This window comes from Cibotium barometz, chromosome 39 (assembly GCF_041138505.1).
Source record: "Cibotium barometz isolate CiBa-2024 chromosome 39, ASM4113850v1, whole genome shotgun sequence".
Lineage (NCBI taxonomy): Eukaryota > Viridiplantae > Streptophyta > Polypodiopsida > Cyatheales > Cibotiaceae > Cibotium > Cibotium barometz.
The window spans coordinates 6,568,004-6,592,074 of NC_141084.1; the positions used below are offsets into that span (position 1 = coordinate 6,568,004).

General features: G+C 43.5%; 1 protein-coding gene and 1 long non-coding RNA gene across 3 annotated transcripts; one reads left to right on the forward strand and one right to left on the reverse strand.

The window, feature by feature from the left end:
* Positions 1-115: 115 nt before the first annotated feature.
* LOC147615657 (villin-5-like) lies at positions 116-23,805 on the forward strand. Its single transcript, XM_086778201.1, has 22 exons — positions 116-769; positions 1,167-1,266; positions 1,430-1,498; positions 1,634-1,867; positions 1,938-2,115; positions 2,209-2,341; positions 2,569-2,731; positions 2,815-2,956; positions 3,052-3,149; positions 3,248-3,400; positions 3,569-3,637; positions 4,077-4,145; positions 4,242-4,325; positions 17,897-18,025; positions 18,441-18,588; positions 19,099-19,109; positions 19,204-19,344; positions 19,438-19,563; positions 20,509-20,574; positions 20,664-21,078; positions 21,860-22,080; positions 23,535-23,805. The coding sequence occupies exons 1-22, from the start codon at positions 711-713 to the stop codon at positions 23,646-23,648; spliced, it is 2,922 nt and encodes a 973-aa protein (XP_086634327.1). The 5' UTR covers positions 116-710; the 3' UTR covers positions 23,649-23,805.
* LOC147615658 (uncharacterized) lies at positions 19,492-22,115 on the reverse strand. 2 transcript variants are annotated; one of them, XR_015262616.1, is made up of 4 exons: positions 22,015-22,115; positions 20,821-21,012; positions 20,326-20,688; positions 19,492-20,265 (listed from the first exon to the last, which is right to left on the reverse strand). It is a non-coding gene; the product is annotated as an uncharacterized LOC147615658 (long non-coding RNA). The 2 variants fall into 2 exon arrangements; XR_015262617.1 differs by having other exon boundaries at positions 20,821-21,064.
* Positions 23,806-24,071: the final 266 nt, after the last annotated feature.

The window sequence follows — 24,071 nt, forward strand, 5'->3', positions numbered from 1 at the left end:
CTAAAGGCCTATCCACTATACTACAAGCCATGTTTTTACAACAACTCACTAGTGAGAATAAATCAAACCCACTCCTTTGGAAATTCAAAGCCCTATCCACTATACCACAAGCAAAATCAGACCCACTCGCTTGGGAAATTTGAAGCCCTATCCACTACACTACACTGGGAAGAAGATTTTATGGAGGGTTTGGGAGGTTGGGGACATTGTAGAAATAACAAGGGAGGGGTTTTGAGAGGTTGCACTAGTTCGGTTTCTTTCTTTCTTCGGGAAGTGGAGCTGAAACACACGGCTTGCTTTTGCCTTGCGGTTGGCTTAATACTGTATTGCAAACCACGGCAAAAGCTGCAAAAAAACAGACAGGAGGGGGGAGGGAAATGACAGAGAATTAACTGCTCGTCTTTCCCTCTCCATTTGCATGTGCTCTTTACAGTAACAACAGCCCACGATCCAACAAAAAGCAAAGAAGAAGCGCTCTCTCTCTCTCTCTCACACACACACTATTCTTACAGGAAAATGCAGCATACTACCCTTATATATGAACATCCAGCAGCCCAACAGTAGTGTAAGTAGTGTAGAGCTAGTAATCTGGCTTGTTGCAGTTAATCAACTCATATCAGGCTCTTCTTGGGCCTTGTTTGCCTTCACTTAAATTGCATTGCCCACCCAAATCGCCTGATTATAGACTAAGCTACCCCTAGTACACAGTTATGGCTGTCTCTATGAAAGATGTGGATCCAGCATTTCAACAAGGAGTCGGGCACAAAGCGTATCCTATCAAGTGGGTCTTCACTAAATAGAACACTCCTGATTACCTTTTTTTAGCTGAGCTACTTATATAAATTTTGCTTGTTCCACTTAAGTGGCCACATATCCTCCTGTTTTTTCTGAGTGTAATGTATTTTTAGACCGCAGCCAGCAGGGTTTGAACTCGAGCACCTGCCTAGAGATTTAAACGCCTTAACAAAGCATCTCGTAGGCAAATCTCTGGGTGGGAAAAAAAACAGATTCACACCCCTAATTACCTCATTTTTTGCTATGATTGATTTGTTATGCCTCTCCAATCTCTGCTTGGTTTGTGTCTTCTTCTATTGAGATGACAGAGAGTATGATTAGGATGTAAAGGGCAGCTCTTGAAAGAGATTTTTTTCATTGACATTTCCTAGTGGACTAGAAATATGGAAAATAGAAAATGCTCTTCCCTTGGCTTTATGGAAGTCCCAACATGGCAGATTTTGTTCTGGACAATCTTACATTATCTTACAGGTGACTCCTTTGATCATCATCTTTGTATGTGAGTATTTCTAGGCTACAGAGGTTTGAGCTTGGCTGCATGGTCCCTACTAATAAATGGATGGTAATTAATGTGCAATGATTAGCCTTTACATCATGTAGGTTTCACCAATTTCACGAATACATTTTTCCGCAGACACGTGCACTCAAAAATGGAGTCTTCCACCATGACATTCACTATTGGCTTGGGAGGTGCACAAGCCAAGTAAGTGTTGGTTATTTTTTCTTCTTTCAAGTGTATTCATGTAATGAGGCTTTTGTCTAGCAACCTATGCCTATTGAGGACGTTCAACCACATTCTAATTGGATGTCTGTCTTTCCATATCATTCATTGTATTAGAATGACGCAGCCGCCGCAGCCATCAAGGCTGTAGAGCTGAATGCATCTCTTGGTGGTCGTGCAGTAATAACTAGAGAGGTAGAAGGCTATGAATCAGATAAGTTCCTCTCCTACTTCAAGCCTTGCTTCATTCCATTTGAACAAGGTGCCACCTTAAATGCTGCTGTTGAAGGTGTGCAACGTCAGCCGCGCATTTTCTTATGTAAAGGAAGGCATGTTGTCTGCATGAAAGAGGTATGGGCAGGTCTTCTCAAAAAGTGCATGCTAGGATATGATTCAATGAACTTACAATTGTGCTACACAGGTACCATTTACCAGGTCTTCATTGAGCCATGACTATGTGTTTGTACTCAACACCGAGTCTAAGATCTTCCAATTTAATGGTGCCAATACGGATATCTATGAACGAGCAAAAGCCTTGGATGTTGTTCAGTATTTAAAGGAGAATCTCCATGAAGAGAAGTGTCACATTGCAATAATCGGTATAACACACACACACAGCTAGCACAAAATTTGTAGATATTTCAGAAGAACACTATTTCTCAAGCCATCCTTCCATCATGCATTTGATACAGAGGATGGCAAATTTGTGGCTGATGCTGATAGTGGAGAATTCTGGGGCCTTTTTGGTGGATTTGCTCCTCTCATGAGAAAGATGGACGATGAAGATTACGACGAAATCATAGAAACTGCAGGCACCCTTTTTTTGTGAGTATTTTCTTTGACAATGCCAGTTAATGGGCCTTACTTGTTTTACATCTCTGGTTAATTGAAGCCAAACCTAACTCTAGATTATTCTCAAAAGATTTAACTGGCTTTCAGTTTTCATGCAAATTATACTCGACACTGCCAAATGTTAGTGCTTGATGTAAGCTTCATGGTTTTTGCAACTTACTAAGATGGACAAGTTTGTTCTTGGGGTGCACTTTCTGAAGCATACTTGAAGGTCAGTTAGATAAACTCCAGGCCTCACCTCTTAAAAGAGAGATGTTGGGTGCAAACAAGTCCTATATACTGGATTGTGGTAAAGAAATGTTCGCATGGGTGGGTCACAATACCTCACTCAAAGATCGAAAAGCTACCATATTGATAGCAGAGGTAAGGGACTCAACACTGTTCCAGATCCTATATGCTATGTGTTCTCATAAGAGCTTCTCAAAAATGCTCTTGTTATCGGACAGGAATTGTGTGCAAAGCATAAAAACCCTCGTGGAACCAAGTTAGTATGTGCCATTGAGGGTTTTGAACCTGTGGAATTCCGATCAAAATTCAATACATGGCCAATCATGCCAATCTCCGAAGGTGGAAGGGGACAGGTTGCAGGTTGGTGGCAAACTCTTCTACACATCCAAGTTTTTGTATTGAGCTGGTGAATCCTATAAAAACACACAATCACCCATGCTTGGAACTTCTTGCAGTTCTCTTGAAGCAGAAAGGTTTCAATGTCGAAGGGCTGTTGAAGGCAGCCCCTGCACAGGAGAAGTCACAATTTTTTAGCAACGTTGGAAAACTCCAGGTTTTGTCTTCGTCTAGATGGAGCCGTGCTAGAGAGTAAAAAGGTAGGGACATTATCTTGGACATAATCCCACCTCTCAATTTTTTTTTAAAATGCAGGTCTGGAGTGTGAATGGAACCTCCAAAGAGTGTTTACCATCGAGTGAATATGGAATGTTTCACAACAACGCTTGCTATGTGGTGCTTCATACATGTCTACACCAAAAGGAGGAGCATCTTGTGTGCTCTTGGTTGGGACACAAAAGTACCATGGTATGTATGTGTTTGCGACAGCATTTGTTTACTTCAATGCACGCTCACATGGTTTGAGTTTCTGCAATTTTGCTGTAGGACTTCATTTTTACCCTTAGTTTGACATGTCTGGATGCAATTCCTCATCAGAAATTTGTACTTTTAATTCTTTCCGTGTGATTTTGCCAGAAAACTAGGGCAACAGCTGCACAACACGCTGATGACATTGCTAGCTCATTGCAAGGAAATGTGGTTGAGGTAAGCCTATATTCCTTTATGTATTGACTTAGGGCCTTTACACACTTATGGATGCCTGAGAAAAAGGGACAACCTCCCCAACACTCATGGATAGAGATCTTTCGTGTCCATCGCTCATGGACAGAGATCTCCCCATCCAAATTCACACCATCCGATGGAGTCCAATGAGCAGGGATGGTATGTAAAGGCCCTTAGTTCTGCCTACGTCTCTATCAAAGCTTAACAAATGTAAGCTTTTTACTGGAGTCCACAGATGTTCTCCCGTACTGAACATGAGTCCAATGTGCTCTTTTGCAAGGGATGTAGGAACGAAGTAATAGAAATAACTGAAAAGAAAGTATGGGAGCTGTTGAGGGCAGCTCATCTATGTAATGAGATAGACACAATATAGAGATATGCTTCAAAGGTGATAATATCTGTCTTGCGGATGGGGTGATAGGTTCGAATCTTTGAAGGCAAGGAACCAACTCAGTTTCTTTCACTTTTCGACAAGCTTTTTATAATTAAGGTTAGCTGATTATCTTTCAGAAATTCATCGGCAAATATGCATGCATTACTAGGAAAAAATCCATGCACATTGATCGAAGTTGGATGCATTTTACAGGATAATGAAAAGAAAGATGGAGTGAGCTTGTTTCAAGTACATCAATCTGATCCTCTAAGATGGCATGCCGTTCAAGTGGCTGCGGTAAACACAAACCTTTACTTTCTTTTAGGTCCATGGTTCAATTAGTGCCTAATGTACTGTATGATTCCTGCAAAGAATTCTGCAAATTATATGGGTATGAATGGACGATATTTTGGACTACATTAGGATCCGTTACATTTGATATGCCCACGAATTCTGACTGGGAATCATTGGTCCCATAGAGTTTCTAAATGAAAATCTAGGAATGTATCACTCACTCCCCATAATCTGACCTGAACCCTGAGACAGGCTCCGCAAAATTCGCAGAAATAGCTGCAGGGACAATAGAATTCCCTGGTACGATCATTCGGGAGTCCCAGCTTCGAATACTCCCCCACAATTTCTGCAAGAGCTGGAGAAGCGTCGGAGAGTAAAGAGGCTAGAGAGAGAGAGAGAGAGAGAGAGAGAGAGAGCCAAAAATGTCAATAAATGCAATACAGATCGGGGGTGAAGAGCAATACCAAATCGACAAGGGTGAAGACAGGATCAACAGATAACAAAAACCAGGTTCAAGTACATTAAAAAGATGGACAAAATAAACAATGACTAAAAAAGAGGAGTCACTAATCGTGGCATTATCCATCTTCTATGTTGTCAATAGCTCAACATCCTCAACTCAAACGGCAACTCATTTGCACAAAACATTTCCTTTAACCACTAGCCACATCCTTGAATCAACCACCAGCTTGGAGTAAGTAATTATAGGTCGGATTAATAAATTAAGCAAGAAGAGCACACAGACTGCTTAAAATGGCTTAAGGATGAGTAAATGAGGTGATAATACCAGGAACACCCCCCCCACCCCCCCCCCCCACCCCCAGTTTTTTTACCTGACAAAAAGGTCTCTACTGAGGGCCTAAACGCAACTGGATAAGGATAAAAGTAACATAAACTAGCTATAGGCTGATTCTCTACTAGGAACAACCTGCTGTAAAGCCAATAAACCACACCTGGATGCTTGCTTTCTATAGCTGCACAACTAACTTGAGCGGCAGCCAGAAGTTGAGCTTAGGGGCAACAGCATATCCTTAAGCCTCAACATGACCAATAAATTGAGACAAATTCCTTCAATCATGGCATGTGATAAGATTCAGAAACGCGCAAAAAAATTTACAGCTCTTTTCATGGTCTAAATGAAAAAGGACCCAAAATGTGTATTTCCAACTACTTTGGCATAGGTTTAGTCAAAAAGGGTTCTAAGGACAAGGGTTGGGGATTTTCATGTCTTAAAGTGTAATGTAAAGTCAATAAATTATCAACCCGGGAGGGCTTTCAAGCTAGGCGTTTCTATTGTAACCAACACTTTCTCCTTTTTGCCCTAACCTTAGCTTATTTTCTGTAAGAAAGGTTGCCACTTGCCTTGGAAAAGCTCTCTGTCCTCCATCTTTACAGGATGTCCCTTCTCTCACATTGAGCTATTTTTCATTTCAGCCCATTAAATGAGCATCCACCTTCACAAGACTGCATCATACCCTGTCCAGACTCCCAAATTCTAAGTCACCTTTTCTTACAACTTGTTGGCCCATATTTCTCACATCAGCTTACCATGAACTTCCAATCAAGTAATACACAACAAAATTTGAGGTGGGCCTCTGAAACTTTCTACTCTGTAGCTCCACTACCACCTACTAGAGCTAGGATCAATGCTGCCACGTGTGTGAGTGACACCAAACACATCAAGCCCCCAACTACAATTCAATGCAAGCACCAGATATAGACATGCAGCAAATATGATAGATCATTGTGATCTTAATTTTATATATCCTTGGCACACTCATACACACCACATTTGCTCTAAATAGCTAGCCATCTATTAACTTTTGACAACTCCAACAGGTTTTTGTTTTCTTAACAATGGAGGCCTCTCACTCCCACAATCTTCATTTTTTCCTTGCCTCTTACACTCCTATTAAGGAACATGCAGGGTCTTGCAGCTATCTCTCTCTTCTCTCCATCTCTTGTTTGCGTTTTGCATTTACATGTTCCTATGGAAAAGTGTTTAGGGCTGAAAGAAGACACAGAGCTTCCACGCATGTGACAAAGGTAGATAGAAAGTTGCTGCACACTGCTGCAGAAATTCTCACTCCGCCCAACACATCTCAACCAAAAGAGCCAAGCCTCCAGTTGCCTTGTATGCCTCTTCAAGCTTCCTCGTCTGCTTGCCCAAAATAAATCTCCTTTTGCTGACAAACCTCAAGTTCCTTTGCATGAAGGGCTCCCCTATTGCAACATGGCCATCAACATATCATGTATTGCATTCACCTCACAAGAGAAAAGAAGGGGCTGCCAAATTTGATTTTGGAACATTTCGTATCCATGCATACCCGTATAGAGAAAGAATGTCTTCAAAAGACCTAAAGGGTGTATGAGACCAAAAAGGTATTACAATGTATCCATGATGAATCTCAACCCTGGAAAAAATGGATGGTAGAGAGGGTCAGGAGATGGTGAAAGCAAGATAAGTATGGCTGGCTCCTGTGGGTAAGGATGGGATAGTGAAATCTCGGATATGGCTGTCCTTTCCTCTACACTGCATCATCAACATCTACTTGACCAATGGGCTCAACATCAAGCATGTCTGGCTCCTAATTTTCAGCTTGTATGGGCTGATTTGAGCGTCCATGTCCAACACCACGTAAATATGTACCATACAAAGGAAGAAGAGTATCAAAGAGATCTTGTGAGCCTACATGTGGCTGTTTTTCGCACTCAAGCAAGGGCTGAGAAGAATTCTCCACAAAAACCACGTCTCTGCTAACCATAATCCATTGTGAGGCAGGATGCCAGAGACGGTACTCTTTGCTCTCTGAACTACAACTCCAAAGGCATGATATGGTCTCCGGTACTCTTTGCTCTCTAAACTACAACTGCAAAGGCATGATATTGTTTCCGCATTGCTAGCACTTAATGCACCTGTCAAACATGTATGTGAGGGTTGCGTTTCAGGCAAAATGGATCGGGCATCATTTCCCAAGGATGGTTCAACGAGGGTTGCCTGGAAATTGTAGCTCATACATAGTGATGTATGTGGTCCGAGGACACCATCCATTGGAGGTTATCTCTACTTCGTTACATTCATTGATGACCTTTCCAGACTCAACTAGTTCTATGCTATGAAGCAGAAGTCAAGAGGTATTTATGTGCTTTAAGCACTTTCAGCTCATGGCTGAAAATGTATCTGGATGTAAGATTCAGACATTACGTACAAATAAAAGGGAGGAGTACATGTCAAAGAGTTTAATGCATAGTTGTCGGAAAGAGACATTCAACATCAATGTACCGTGCCCTATACACATCAGCAAAATGCTTGTACCTAAGTAGCACCGCACGAAGCTTGATAAGGCAAAGTTCAGGTGACAAACCGAGCATGCCAAAGCTCTACAACTGTCACACTACATGTGCATCATATGCAACTCTCTCATATGCATCAAGTCTGTAGAGACCATTGTTGGAGAATGCACGAACAAAACAAAGTAGAGAGACCTTGTGGACAAGATCACCTTTTATATTAGCTTGAAGCTTTACAATGGCAATAGGCCAGCAAGAGATGTTGAACTTGTGCAAGGGAAGTGGATGAAATAGTGAATAATGGGGAAACTCCTTATATAGTGCATGAGTGAGCTCACAAGACAAATAAATAGGAGAAATACAATAAATGTCCTAAAAATAGGTAAAATAGGTACAACCCCAAATACACTAAGATGCATAAATTCTAACACCCCCTCCGCAGCTCATAGTGTGCAAGAGTTGGAAGAAGATAAGTCGATGAAGATGCAACCATGGACCCTCCAGCATCGTGAATATTGGAATCACCTCAGAGAGAGCACCCACCAACGTGTTTCCTCAAATCAAAATGCCAACACGAACAGCAAGGAACTTTGCTTGGTCACGAATTCCCACACAAGTGTGTGGCGAACTCCAAGAATAGATAATGAGTTGTTGGACACACCGCGCCCATAATTCCCAATGGTGGACGGAACACATCACGTCCCAAAAGCCTCGAACAATGAACTTGGAACATATCCAGTTCATAATCTCTGCTACACAAAAGATAACCATGTCCTACTAGATATCTAATGCTTGGAACTCCGAATCACGGTCCCCATGCACCAGTAAGTGGAGCTGTAATCAACCCCTCTCCCGCCCACAAGCCTCCTCTGGCTAGAAGCAATGGGAGAAAACTACATATGTACTAGAGAAGTATACCATCTAGATTCTCCTGAGCTGGAAGCACCCTGGGAGCCCTAGAAGTGGTACTAGAATCTGTATTACTATCCTATGTTGTGTCTTTGCCTTTTCTCTTAGATGAAGCCTTGCCCTTGGTCTTGTCCTTCTTTTTGGACAAGTAATCCTTGGACAGATGTCCTCTTTTCCCGCAGGAGAAGCAGCGACTCCGACCTTTCTTCAGAACTGAGGAAAGTGCCTGGTCAGAATTGTTGGCTGACACCTTCAACTTACCCTATGAGACGAGAACGGACGACTCCTCCAAAAGTAGAGAGCTAAGATCATCAAAATCCAACTGAGTAGAAGTGACCTGGCACCGCAAAGATCGAGAAATCACATCATAGTCCGGGGAAAACTTAGTGAGGATAAGTGCAACCAGCTAAGAAGAGGACAAAGCAGCACCCATAGCCAGTAATTGGTCATGGATAACCTTGGTCTTCATGAGAAACGACTCCATGGAACTGCCTTCAGGAAATAACAAACCATAGAGCTACCCTTGTAAGGTAATTGCTCTTGTCGACGAATCTCAAGCAAAGAGATCCTCTAATTTAGACCATACCTGATGAGCACTGGTGAGAGTTTGCACTGCCGGTGAGACCACCTCTATGATGGTCCGCACAAGCACAGAATGCGCCTTCGAGTCCCGATTCTCTCAATCTTGTAATTCCGCAGCAAATTCATCCTCCTGATCCTTAGTCCACCTCCTAGAGTTTTGAGGACGCCGGGCTTCCTCTCAGTGCCCTGAACAATATCCCACAAACCCTTGTGGATGAACCAGATCCGCATATGAAGCTTCCAATGGACATAGTTAGGTCCTATCAACTTGTCATCCTTGTTCGTACAAGGGGGAGCCATATCCACAACAACAAGAAACACAGATCTCAACTCTCAAACACTTCTCTCAAAAAGTGCTTTCCAACGGAGCGAGGCTCCAGAACCAATCAGTCCCCTCTCAAACCTGAGAGAGGAGGAGGCTGCACAGTAGCAATACGGTCCAAGAAACCACCGGAAACCTCCTACCAGAAGGGTAGAGACTTGTGGCGGAAGAAGGAGTTGTACAGCCACTTGTCTGGCAACTCCACATGCAAGAAACTCACCAACAACGGATGCCAAGGTGGAATTTGCAGCCAAAACTCCAACGCTTGCCTCTGTAGAAGAAAACCCAGCCAAGTACCTAGCTGGCTTGCCTCTGTAGGAGAAAACGCAGCCACCAAACTGGCCAGCAGCAAGGGAAGGGCTGGCTGGGCCAGAAAACGCAGCAGTGTATGAAAACGTAGCCACTATTCGGGACTGATCTGCAGCCAGGAGAAGCTAGGGCAGAAAACGCAAGGTGCAGATGAGAAGGCGGATAGAAGAAGATGGAGAAGCCTAAACCTAAGCGAGTGATACCATGTTGGAGAATGGACAGGCGGAAGCATAAACAAGACGAGAGAGAGTAGAGAGAGCTTGTGGTGGACAAGATCACCTTTTATATTATCTTGAAGCTTTACAATGGCAATAGGTCAGCAAGAGATGTTGAACTTGTGCAAGGGAAGTGGATGAAATAGTGAATAATGGGGGAACTCCTTATATAGTGCATGAGTGAGTTGGCCGACTGCTACAAATACAATAAATGCCCTAAAAACAAGTAAAATAGGTACAACCCCAAATACACTAAGATGCATAAATTCTAACAACCATGACATAAAGTACCGGATGCAATTATAATATCCCCATCATTGCAATCATGTACAGTGCATCTATTAAAACGGACCACTAGGCCAGACCCAACAACGGCCGAAATTGACAAGAGATTCTTCTTGATATCTGGTACATACAATACATGAGAGAGTGATCGTCCCACCATTCAAAGCAATGAGCACAATCTTTCCAACTCCTTTGACAACATAACTAGAGTTGTTTGCAGATGTAAATGTGCCCCCCTTAGGAGCATCCTCCAAGGAAGAGAAGAGTTGATGATGTGATGTGATGTGCTTAGTAGCATCACTATCAAAGTACCATACATCAACATCTGTAGCTACCATGAATACATCATGCAAAGAGGGATCATAGTTGCATTGTACCTGGAATGCTCATCATAGTTGTCAAGCACGAAAAGAACTGTACCAGTACGGAGCTTTTAAATTTTGAAAAATAAGTTCGATTGAGGTACGGTCCACTTTAAAAAACACTTGAAAAATAGATATTTGTACACATTTAGAGATGGAAAGTCTAGAGAAGTTGTCATAAAGTAGACTCTAGAAACAAGTTAAAACTTTAGTACAAAGAGACATGAATGGTGAACATATGCGTGCGGCATGCTATACATAAGAGCCATGGCCCGCAGCTTGCAATAGTAATAGAAAGGGAGAGAGAGAGCCTGTGTAGTAGATATAGAGAGCTTGAGAGGGGGGGGGGAGAGAGAGAGAGAGAGAGAGCGAGAGCCTAGGTAGTAGAGCTTGAGAGAGAGAGAGATGGGACCCAAGTGGGCTGCCTTGGGGGCTTGAGCAAAGGGTGGGTGGGGGCATGGCAGCCGGGACACACCATCCAACAGAGAATGGCAGAGCAAAGGGTGGGTGGGGACAGGGCAGCCGGGACACACCATCCGACGGAGAATGGCAGGTTGATCGAGGGAGGCTAGGGCAGTCGGCAATGCAAACAAAAAAGGCCAAAAAAAAAAACACAAGCAAAAAAAAAAAAGGGTATATTTGACCGTGCCGTACTGGCAAAGTACGAAACGGATCGTTTTGTGGCAATGAAACTATGATGAAAAAAAAAACGTCCCGGACCTTGTACCATGCGCTTGTCTCGTTTCGTACCGGATTTTACACCTATGGTGCGGTATGCGTCCCACAGACAACCCTGATGCTCATTCATCTTCAACATAACTAGCTAAATCCTTTTTGTCAGCAGTTGTTGGTGCTGATGCATCAGCCACTCGGCCACAGACATGCCAAAGTATTTCTTCTCCTTCTCTTTTGCAAGCCTCTTCCTGGCTTCCGACAGTAATTGCATTTTCCCTTCTTGAGCTTCAAACTATCACCCTTGTCTACATCCTTGCCAGAAGAGACAGATGTTCCACCTTTAGCCTTGCAGCCCACTGGCACTGGATGCCTTGCCTTTACCTTTGCCTTGGGTGGCAAAAGCCTGATCACCAACTCTCATTCCCGACCTATTCATCCGGAATTGCTCCTCTTGCAACAGCAAAGACACTAGCTCATCAAAAGAAAAGGTATTTGCATTGTCTTTCACAAGCAACCAAAGTGTAGTAGCAAAGCCCTAATAGGTGTTAGGCAATGCATTGAGGGTGGTAGTGACAAGAGAATTGTCCGGAATAAGCTCATCAATGTTTGCAAGCTGTTCTCAAAGGTCTTTCACCTTCGTGAGATACTCATCCATATGCAGAAGGTCCAGCTGCTTTTTCACGTAGGCCACACGAGCCTCATTGCGCACTTGATATAGTGCTGCAAGGGCATCCCACACTAACTTAGCAATAACACATGAACGGATGTGCGGTATGATACTCCTCTTCACTGAGAGAGCAATGAGGGCATGTACCTGTGCATCTCTAGAATCCCATCGTCTCTAACCTGCAGTAGGAGGTGCAGGTGCTTGTATGACTGAAGTAACTAGAACACCTCCTGTAGTAGTAGCATGAGCTGGCTGCTGCACTGCAGACACCGGGCGTACTTCTTCTCCTATAATGATTCCCCAAAGCCCTTTGGCCACCACTAGATGCCTCTTCATTTAGGCCCACAACGGGTAGTTAGTCCCGTCAAGCTTGTCTTCAGTAGCAAGCATCCCAAACACATCATTGCCAACCATATTGTTTGCAAGTGGTACCCAACTGAATGCAAGGGATACAAAATCCCCAAATACTGATCGCAATGTATTGAAAGGAGTAGGGTTAGAGGATTTACTTTTTGAAATTTCTGCAAGCTCAGGTGACGTATTTCGATGTTGGTACAGTGGTACCACCAATAAGCTCCCCAAAGAGTCCCACCCGAACCTATGAGGTCGATTTCAGCTCTGTTTTTGTAGGTGTGTTTTGAGGAATCGAATGGTGTCGGAATTTGGGAATTCTTGGCTTCCGAGACACGAAAGATGATGAGGAACACAATGGTGAAAAAAAAAAAAAAAAACTTTTCTGAAAAATGGGAGCTGCAATGGTGGTGCCACCATTGTAGGCAAGCGGCAGGTGGTTGAATTGGGTTGAGCCGTCTCTGGTCGGCGGAGGCGGCGGAGGCGGAAATCCCTAAATCAAAAAAAATGAAAAGGGGGATGGTTAATTGGACTGGCGACTAGTTTGCGTGCGTATGTGACTTCCTAGAGCGGGCTATGGAAGATGGCGGGGCTGACCTGTAGAGTGGCGGCTATTTTTCCTAGTTCTCCTAGCTCCAATAGAGCTTTGCCTCCTTGCAAATGGAGGCCTATATGACCTTTAGGCACCCCAAGGGGTCTTCTGAAGAGACCAAGGTAGGAAGAGAAGGTGGTTGAAGCTGCAAACTGCCACCAAGTAAAAAAACGGGCTGCTCCACATAAGTTGCTACTTCAGTGTGAGTCCCCAAAATCACAAAGCCTTATGCTCTGATACCAAATGTTGGAGAGATGCTGCAACCAAGCAAACAAAAATCCCCACACACACAATCAAAGCAGCAGAATCCTGAGAGTACAAGGAGAGGCACACAAAGCAATGATATGGATTATGTGCAAAAGTACAATAATATGTGAACCCCATCAGTTAAATAAGGGCCGGTTCACATGTACAAGATCTCAGGTGAAAAAACCTCTCTCAAGGAGAGTAAAAAGTGGCCCGGAGTCCTAGTGTTCACACACCACTCCCCATATGACATAGATGTCAACAGTCCATTGACAGATGAGATGTTTCACATGTCAGCAATTCCAATGGAGTTAGAAGCGCAAGATCCATAGCTGAAAGCAGAGTTGAAGATGTTTCTTCTGTTTTTTCAATTTGGACTGCCAGATTTCTGGAGTTTAAGCCACATGCCACAGTGACCAGGTCTCCGCAAGTTTTGTGATGATTGGGATATTGTCTCCTTTGCCATCATGCAAAACCACTTTGAAACCCAACATAAGATGGAAAGGACACAAGCAAGGAGTGGATGATCCAGGTAGCTGCGGAGCCAAGGTGAATTATGTTCCAGAGTGCTGCAAATTAAATCAAGAGGAGATGTCATATGCAGCAATTAATTTGGTAACATGTGAACATAATCCTGTAGTTTAGGGTAGTTTTGGATCAATAATTTTGGGCTTTCTAAGCATGTGTGAACCAGCCTCACCAAGGGGCCAAGGGTTGGGCATCTTTTTGACCCAATAAAGAATGTGTTAAATGACTTTTTTTGAGCTTGCGAAAGCCTAGCTGAATGGAGTTAGTTGGACAAGAGTTTTGCCTATAAATACCAAGGTTTGGGTCAAATAACAGAATTCAATCACAGATCTACAATGCCAAGTCCTTAGGCAACAGAGCAGAGTCTAGATCAACAATTGGCAACCATATCACAGCACATTTCAACCCTGTACAGCTTTAGACCAGTAGAGCAACAGAGTACAGTCAATAGCATGCATCAGTGGTTAACGCACAGCATTCAAGAGTCCAAATCTGAACAATCATTGTCAATATTCATGCAATAAATATGCGGTAGATTCGGTTAATCTCTTCCCTTCTCTCTATTGTATGTATTGAGTTTGTGCACATTAATTAGTGCTAACTGCAGCACACAATCAAGACGATTCTCCTTAACTACAACACTTCTGGGAGCGGCAGACCCACGCCGATGCTTGGATTGGCAACGAATGGTGGTAGACTACACTTCATTAGAGGCCCTAAGACCCTACGCATGGAGTATCGGTATCAAGAAAGGGCCTCTTTTTGGAAGCAAGCAACAAAAGAACTCTTCGCTTTAACACGCCCTCATCATTTTCACTACAAAGTAAGCCACCTTCATGGCCAAGACATGATGGTGGAGTTGCACCTCCCAACCGAGTTCCTGAACTCTTTCTTCTCCTGAATTCTAAGAGCTGCTTTATAGTACTTTTGTGGCTTTCCATGGAGGGCAAAATGGCAGTGAGACCAACCAAGTTAATTCGGCCATTATGTGGTACATTACCTCTTGTTGGGCCTTTTCACGGTCATGCATCGGCCAGGTTCAGCGACTTATCCGCAACTTCTTGTGGGCAAGAGGTGACGGCAAGACATCCCAGCCCAAGGTAGCTTGGAGGGTCATAAACCAACCTCTCTACAAAAGGGGCTTGGGAATCAGACCTTGTGGCACAGGGCAAACCTTTGATGGGCAAGCTTATTGTCCATGGCTTCCAACCGAAGGGAGGGCCATGGAAAGACTTCCTCTTAACTTGCATTTTAGCCTATACCCCCACCTGTTCGGCCCTTGGTCCCCTGGCACCCATTGGATCTTCTCAAAGAGCCAGCTTCGTAAATTGGACACCTCCTTCAAGGACAAATTTGCAACCAACCTCTTCAGAGCCTGTGACATTCTTCGACCTGCCCTCTCCCTCTAGCAAGGAGGAGCAGCTCAGGCACTGGGTATGGAACAATCTTATCCGCCAACTTACCCCCTCGACACCCATACTCATATTCCTTGCAGCCAGCTATGCCCTTGGGCCTGATGCAATCCAGAGGATCTTACCTTTGGTTCTGACAACTGCCGCCCCGGCTATTGCCGAGCTGATGAGATTTCCATCCCCTTCCTTGCCGACTTCTAGAGGCGGCTCTAGGACAGCTTCCGCCGGAGGAAGGTTACCCTCTTCCTTTAAAACACTTATCCTGGGCAAGTGACTTGTGATCACCAGCCTCCTGGCTGCCTACGGCCAATGTGCAAGAAACACAGTGACATTTGCCTTTGGGGTTTTCCCAAAGGCCTCGCAGGTTTGGTGGTGGGTATTGCACCTATTCACCTTGGATTCTAGCACCCATCGGTTGGACTATTGCACGGACTATAGAGGTGGGCCCTACACTCCTCTACAAGGAAAATGTTGAGGGCCAATCATCTACCTAATAGCTGTCCTCAATGCTCATCCTTGGTGACTCTGTGGACCTCACAAACCCGTGTTGATATGAGATGGGAGCTCATTAGCAGCATTGCAGCCTGGCACATCTAGTAGGCGCGGTGCAATGAGGTCATTGAGGGTTCTCCTATCCACTGGATTTGGGCAGACCTGATCCACATCCTTTGTGCATACTTGGAGCATCTGACAGGCCATTTGGAGCACACATAGCAGCACCGATCTGCCTTCTTTCACACTTGGAGCTCTGGCCCCCCCTCTCCCAAGGGGGCTCCAGCATCAACAAGTGGCTGTTGGAAGCAACGTGTCCCACATAGTGACTTCGGGGGTTGAAATTGAATATATATATATAATGTAATAGGGGGCCCTTCCCCTTCATGCCTCCAACACCCTTTACAGGTGTGGACTCCAGGGATCAGGAGGGTCCTTACACCATGTCTGAGGCATCCTTGCGGGTGTGTTGCTGCGCTGAACTCTGATCCAGCAAGGTATCAGAGCCGCGTGGGCTTCTTCTCCTTGCGTGGTGTTGGCAGTGCTTGGCGCGTAGGTGCTGTAGGTCGTGCAAGCAAGCAAGGCTAGCCACTGGTTGGCAGACAGGGCTGCTGTTGGTATGCCAGGCGGACTGAGGTGGTGCCATGGCTGGTGGACGGAGTTGCTGTTGGTATGCCAGGTGGAAAGATGGGCTGTTGGTGACGATGGGCATTGCTGTTGATTTGGTGCATCCTCTCCACGTTGAGGGGGGTGTTGGAAGCAATGTGTCGCTGCTGGTTGATATATCCCACATAGTCAATTTGGGGGTTCAAATTGAATATACATATAATGTAATAGGGGCCCTTCCCCTTCATCCCTCCAACACCCTTTACGGGTGTGAGGCATCCTTGCGGGTGAGTCTTGCTGCGCTGAACTCTGATCCAACAGTGGCACTGTGAGCCCCCCAGCATGGCTCTTCGCACACCCCCCCCCCCCCACAGAGCAGCCAGCCATTGTAACAAGGCTGCAGAAGCTACCATGATTAAGGACTGGTTAATGCTAATCACAACAATGATAAACTGCAAGTACGCAACAGAGAAGACCAGATAAACCTAATCTTACATTATATTGCCAAAACATGAATACATACAATGATGTCACAGATCCAAACACAGATCTGCCTGTGCATAACCTTTGCAAAACGCTAATCAGATGCCTTGTTTGGTGCCCGTAACTCTGGCTTGGCAAATGCCAAATCTCCATGCTTATGGCATTTTCAGAGCTGGTCCGCTGTACTTATGGTGGTCGTCCAATTGGACAGTTCCACAGCTCAAAAAAGACTGTCCACACCGGCTGGTCCATGCTTATGGCATTTTCAGAGCTGGTCCGCTGTACTTATGGTGGTCGTCCAATTGGACAGTTCCACAGCTCAAAAAAGACTGTCCACACCGGCTGGTCCATGGGCACTTGGTTCGTACACATTTGGGTGGCCGAAAGGCTGGCCATACTCGTCCTACCTATGCTGGTCACCTAGTTGGACAGCTCCACAGCTGGAATAAAAGTGCAAAACACTGTCCACACCAGGCTGGTCCACACCGGCTGGTCCATGCTTATGGCATTTTCAGAGCTGGTCCGCTGTACTTATGGTGGTCGTCCAATTGGACAGTTCCACAGCTCAAAAAAGACTGTCCACACCGGCTGGTCCATGGGCACTTGGTTCGTACACATTTGGGTGGCCGAAAGGCTGGCCATACTCGTCCTACCTATGCTGGTCACCTAGTTGGACAGCTCCACAGCTGGAATAAAAGTGCAAAACACTGTCCACACCAGGCTGGTCCATGGGCACCTGGTCTCTACATATTTGGGCAGCCAAAAGGCTGCCAATGCTGGCCATACTCATCCCCAAACCCTGCCCAAAAGGCAGCTGCAGCTGTAGGGGCTATGTCCGCGTGCATCCTGCTCAAGGCATGCATGTGACAGCCATGAAGGGGACCCCCCCCCCAAACCAAAAAAAAAATTGTGATGTTTTTAATACACTCCCTCTCTCCTAGGGTTGCAGTCCATGCTTGAACAAACGTTTTCTTCTTACTAATTGAAGGATCTTTCCCTGGGAGGGAAAAAAACCTACCCACTATCCTGTGCGTGCAAAGTATTAGCTTTAATAAATACAAGTCGAGTAAATGACACACTAAATATATATATTAACCAGTCCTAATGCTCATAAACAACTGAAAACTTTTTAAGAAGATCAATGACAAAAAATTGTGGAGCATGTTCGATGTGGTGTTTGGAGGTGGCAAGTTAGGTACTCTTTTAAATTTTCCATACATGTAACTAATGGCCACTATCATCTGCAGGTTGCAACATCTTTAAACTCGTCAAGTTGTTTTTTCTTACAAACGGGAGACAGCTTTTTCACATGGTATGGAAAATTTAGCACATTGGAGGAGCAAGAAGCAACCAAAAACATGGTATACCATCTAAAGGTACCATTCCAAAAAGAACCCTTTTTATAAAATTGGCCCCAAAAGAATGGAGTTTTATACATGGATTTTTAGTGACTAAGGAAGCAAGGACAAAACAACAGCATTAAATGGCAAAATAGCTTGCTAGTATGATGACAGAAAACGTTGATCCAAGTGCTGGCATGGCTGGTCTAGACCTATCACACCTGAGCAGGAAATATATAGGACTTTGGCACAGCCTTTTCTTGATCATTCACTCATTTACTTTTGCTATATCTGCACCACTGCATCATCTTTGCATAAAGCCTCCATTGCAGTGGTTCTTGTCTAGCACACGGGCAAGCTCTACTAAAGTTCATGTTCTTCTTATGTCAATACAGCTTGCATGGAAAAGCCTTTACCAAGAGATCTAAATCAAACCGGTGCCATTTTTCAGCCTGATGCGACCCTGAGCAGCTTGAAAGAGGGATCAGAAGTGCAAATATTCTGGGATACATTAGGGGGTAGGCAGATTTACCCCAGCCATCACGAACCCAAAGACACTGCTAAGGACCCTCGTTTATTCTCCTGCCCTTTGGTGAAAGGTAAGAATCCTTCAAATTTTCAAAACATGCTCAATACTCTACTCATTACTTAAAGAGTTACTTACATAGAAAATTGTACATGTGCATGCCTGTATTGGAAATGCATACATTACAAGCATGCATATATAGGTAGGTGTACATAAGTTTTTATGGAGAGCCAATCCAAAAGATAATTCTACCAATCATGTTCCAAACCAGCCCACCATTTTTCTTTCCATTTTATGCTAAGGCTGTTCACAAAACAGTGGTCATTGCCGCCGCCTGCCAGCACAGCCCATCATGGCAACTCATCAGAGATGGAAGGGCAATCTTGCCCATCCCATGGGAAGGGATTGTTCTGTAACCAGGGTAGCTTTCATGCTTTGCTTCCTTTTTCAAATGTGTGGCTTTTAAACCAATTTCTTAACATTTTGATTGCCTCCGTCGCTTTTATGAATGTGTTACCTAATTTATAACCTTTCATCTTGTGCATGTGGCCTTGATTGGGGGATCCTTCATACACAAGCACAGACCAAGTGAAGGTAATTCAAGAGAGGCACAATCATATGACATAGGTGTAGCAGCAATATTTGTCCATTAGAAGAAACTTGTTATACAAAATCTAGTATTTCGCAGGTTACAGAAGTGTTCAATTTCACACAAGAAGATTTACTCAGTGATGAGATCATGGTACTGGACTGCTACACCAACATCTTTGTTTGGGTGGGTCAAGATACCAGTTCTCAACACAAACTAAAGGCACTTGAATTTGGCCAGGTAAATCTGTGTCCTTTGGACCCATGGATACTCTTACGATGACATAGTAAGTTATTTATGTATTTATGCAAGGTATTGATTCATCTTGAACAGAAATACCTAGAACAGGCGGTTAAATATGAGGGTGTCTCTTTCGAGACTCCTATTTATAAGATAATTGAAGGATGTGAACCCTTGCTTTTTACATCACTATTCAGTTGGGATTCTACAAAGGTCCAGGTAAGCCCTCTAAGCCTCTAAAATTTTCTACTGCCCTCATAACTTCATTTATTTACTGATTATCTAGTAGAAGACAACAATATAAATATGAAAAGATAAGACACAAGCAATGGTGCACCCTATAGCCATAGGGCCATTTATCTTGTCGGCATTAGAAGCAAAAGATAAATCATAAGGGACGTTTGCTCAACCAAGCATGGGAACAATACTTCCTGTAAGAGGATACAATGTGTGGTGTATGCAAGACAGCTTCAAGGCCCATCTGAAACCATCTGAGCAGTGCCCATTTGGTCCCCGCAACCCAAGGACAAGGTTTCCTAGGGTAAATTCCACCAAATCGAACGTACAATCAAATCTGGAGATAACAATCCAAACAAGCACGTAGCCTATTTGGCAAACCTTCCTAAGCCGTCTACAAATAATCTAGCCTCCATAGATCACCATCCAATGTTTATACCGGATGCTAGGCATACGGGCTGCTTGTTCCTCATAGAGGGGGCCTTATAGGTGGTGATGAGTCAGAATGGACTTTTATTTCATTCAGCTCCGATGCACAGAAAGTACTTTGGAGAATCGAATACAATCTCATCACCCATGCAATTATCTAGCACTCCTTTGTTATCACATCGCTAATAATACTTTGCCAACTGACACTCTAAGCAACATTTTTAGTAGGAGCTTAAGTTTGTCTTACACGCTAACCTAGTGGGCAAGTTAAAAACTTTTAACCCAGTACCACCAGTTACTGGGTTACACACTAACCTAGTAGGCAAGTTAAAAACTTTTAACCCAGTACCACCAGTTACACGCAAATTACACCTTTCTGATTAACCATGTTACCGTCACAGCATCATCTAGATCCTATTGAAAGGAAGGTTTTGACACTTTAAACCCAGCTAAGCATGCGGATTAGGTCTTTCTAATCAACTCGTTTTACTGTTGCAGCATCGTCTCAATCCTTTTGAAAGGAAGGTTTTGGCACTGAAAGGAGAATCAATACAAATCACAGAAGTGAGACAAAAAAACATTGTAGTGGTTGGATAATTGTAGTGTTTTCTGAGACTTTGAGGCTTGATTCTTCCCGTGTGTTACACCAGCAGGTGACCAGGTCCAGAAGGCGTTCACCTACATCAGATGGAAAAGGCTTTCAGCTGGTAGCAGACAAGGCAAAACTCAATAAAAATTTGACATTCAAACCTGAGCATTCAATGGACAGAATCCGCCAACCAAAAAGCAAAACAGGATACGGTCGCTCGCCTGGCAAATCGGCAGCTGTATCAGCATTGTCTGCCATGTTCGCGCTTCAAAATGGTAGAGAAGCACCCCCAAATACTCCTATTGTGAAGCTGTCCACACTCTCTTTGAAGACAACAAAGACAACAGAGCCAAAAAAAGATTCACCTCCCGCAACTCCTTATTCTTCAAGAACTCCAAGATCAGCTGTGTCGCCTGCCATAGCCACATTGGCATCTGTCTTTGAGTCCTACCATGATAGATTCGCCTTTGCATGGCCAGGTAAGCAGATCCAGCATAAATATTAGCATTTTCTAACCTGGTCCCTACTCATTCGAGCTTTTGTGATACGTACACAAAGTTTAGCTTTTTTTTCAAGGCTGTGATCCTGAAGATTAGCATGTGTTTACTCTAATTCTTTAAGCTTCTCACATGGTAAGTACACAAATTAGCATAACTTTTAGACTAGAGGCACTACTTAAGAAGATTAATACGGTTTTACCCGAACTCTTTCGGCTTCCAATAAGTTTACCAAGGATTGACATTGTCTTAACCGATGGGTCCTGCGCGAAGGGTGACGATTTCTCACTTGAAACCCTCGTTAAAATTCACTAAAAAGCTTATAATTCCAGCATGAAGCCTCCAAGCTCTCATGACGGTTACAGAAGACTCCCCACCCGTGACCAGAGATTGCCCGAGCATCCTTTATGGGCGACAAAGGATAGGGTTCGTGCTGAAGAGTGCCATATCGTGTAACTACCCTAACCCTAATCTGTCAAGGTCTCATGATAACTTCATGAAATTCTGGCAGTCGTCAGCCCCAATCCTTGAAGATCTCATGAAAAAATCGCCTCTTTTTTATACTTATCCTTCAGGCTTTCATGATAATCAAGCTTTAATGATGGCAAACTACAGGGAAGATTGACATCTCGTTAAACCTAATGTTTTAAGTTCACAAGACAAAGCTAGGCAATTTTGAAACCACAGTCTTTCAAGCCGTCATCTGCCATGCCTGTTCTGAACAAGGAAGAGATTTCAACACTGTGCTGGTCGTTTGGAACAGGGATGAAGTCCATGCATGAAGAGAAAGCAAGCAGGGAGCTTGAAGCCTGTGGCTATGGCACAGTAAACAGGACCATTGAAGACCTGCAAGAGACTCCTACAAGCTCTGATCAAGCTTTTGTGGATATGGCGAATAAAGTGGTAGATCAGACTTACCCATACGAGCGCTTGAAGGTGTCCTCGTCTGATCCCGTGCTGGTAATCGACAGCTCCAAGAGAGAGGTAGCTACTGCCGCCGCCTACGCATTGAGAATTTTTTTATTTTTTTATTTTTTTTTTAAAAGTTTGGCGTTAGAGAAGAGACGGGCTTAGTACCCATGGGATATCCCACAAATAAGGGGGGTAGCCAGCAGGGTTAGAACCCATAACCTGGGGTTTGACATCGAAACACCTTAACAACTGAGCTACTGCCCGATGATGGCATTGAGAATTTTGATTTTCTGAATAGAGAGCCACATTACTTATACAAGTAGGTGACTGCATAAAGTTTTTGCTTCTATGCATATCTGCATACATATGTATGTGCGTAGACAAGTGTGCGTATGTATGCATCTATGCATCTGTAAGCGTGTGTGTGAGTGAGTGTATATATGTATGTATGTGTGCATGTGTATGTGCGACTCTCTCACAGATGTATATCACATAGGACGAGGACGAATCACTAGCTTCTTTTCTATTCCCATATCAATGCCATATGCATGTTTGAGTGATGAGGTTTTTGATGAGGCCAAGTTAACTTGGCTACATGCATTTATTGCATCTTTATTATATCTAGAATCTATTAGTAGTAGCCAAGTTTTCTAAACAAAGATCTATTGTGCCACTTTTGAGAAGACCCCTCAAAGACGCCATGTGGGCAACACCTAGGCTACACAATTAAAATATCATGGCCAAGTTGCATTAAAAGGTTTTGGATAAGCTAACTTGGCTCATAGGAAAAGCCAAAGTTTGTGCAACTATGTGTGGGGTGTCCCTCATTTCTAAGAAAAATGATGCTCTACACCACCAACAATTGATCTCGTTTCTATACATTGAGACTCAAGAAACAAACATTTTTACCATCAAGCTACACAACTTTAGTGAATAAGTATGCATGCGTCAAAGCTTTTTGTGCTAGCTATCTAGCGCAAATTTCTAATGCAACTTAGACCCTTCAAAAATAAGGTTCTATGTTTTTGTTGCAATATGATTTAAAGCATTGTACCACATATAATGGTTTTGCTTATACACACAAATTTTAGTTTCCTATGGCATCACTTCCTCTTCCTCTAAATTTTAGTTTCCTATGGCATCCCTTCCTCTTCCTCTTCCTCTAAACACCACTCCTATAAAACTATAAAGCTAAACAACACTTCCTCTAAACACCACTCCCATAAAGCTATAAATCTAACCATGTGCCTTATGCTTGGTACACCCATCTAAGCCATTAAATGGGTGTCTAGATTTAATATCCTATGATTAAAAAACCATCCTAGTTACCTTCTAATAATAGAACTACACCTTAGGACAATTAAGGAGGAATGTGCCTTATGCTTGTTCCTCCTCCAAGAGCAATTGAACAACCCATTATTCACAATTACCAAGGTTATGAGAAACTTTAAATATTCACTATGAAAAGTCTTTTCAAGATCATTAAGAATGTTCTGAAACTTATGGTGGTTCTTTTGTTGATGTAGAGTTATCTTTCGAGCAAAGAGTTCCAAGAGACATTTCACATGGACAAAGACACTTTCTACAAGCTTCCAAGGTGGAAACAAGACAAGTATAAGGTGTTGCTTAACTTGTTTTGATGTGAAAACCAACATCTCAAGTCAAGTTTAACACTTGTAATGCACCTACACTCTCATACAAATTGCAAGGCATCCCTCCACGTCACAAATTATGTATGCATGTGAATATAGGTGTGTCATTAAAAATATAATTTCTCTGCATGAGAACTTTACCAAAATTCTCTCTCTCTCTCTCTCTCTCTCTCTCTCTCTCTCTCTCTCTCTCTCTCTCTCTCTCTCTCTCTCTCTCTCTCTCTCTCTCTCTCTCTCTCTCTCGGCATATTTCCAAAAAGAGGTGTGCTTTTTAATGTAACAGCACTATTCAAAAGTGAAATAGACTTGTGAAGATAAACCTTCTAAAAAATTTTTTAAATGACAATAGAGGTCACCAAGTGAACTAAGAGTAAGATAAAACTCATAGTGGGTGACATAGATACATAATAA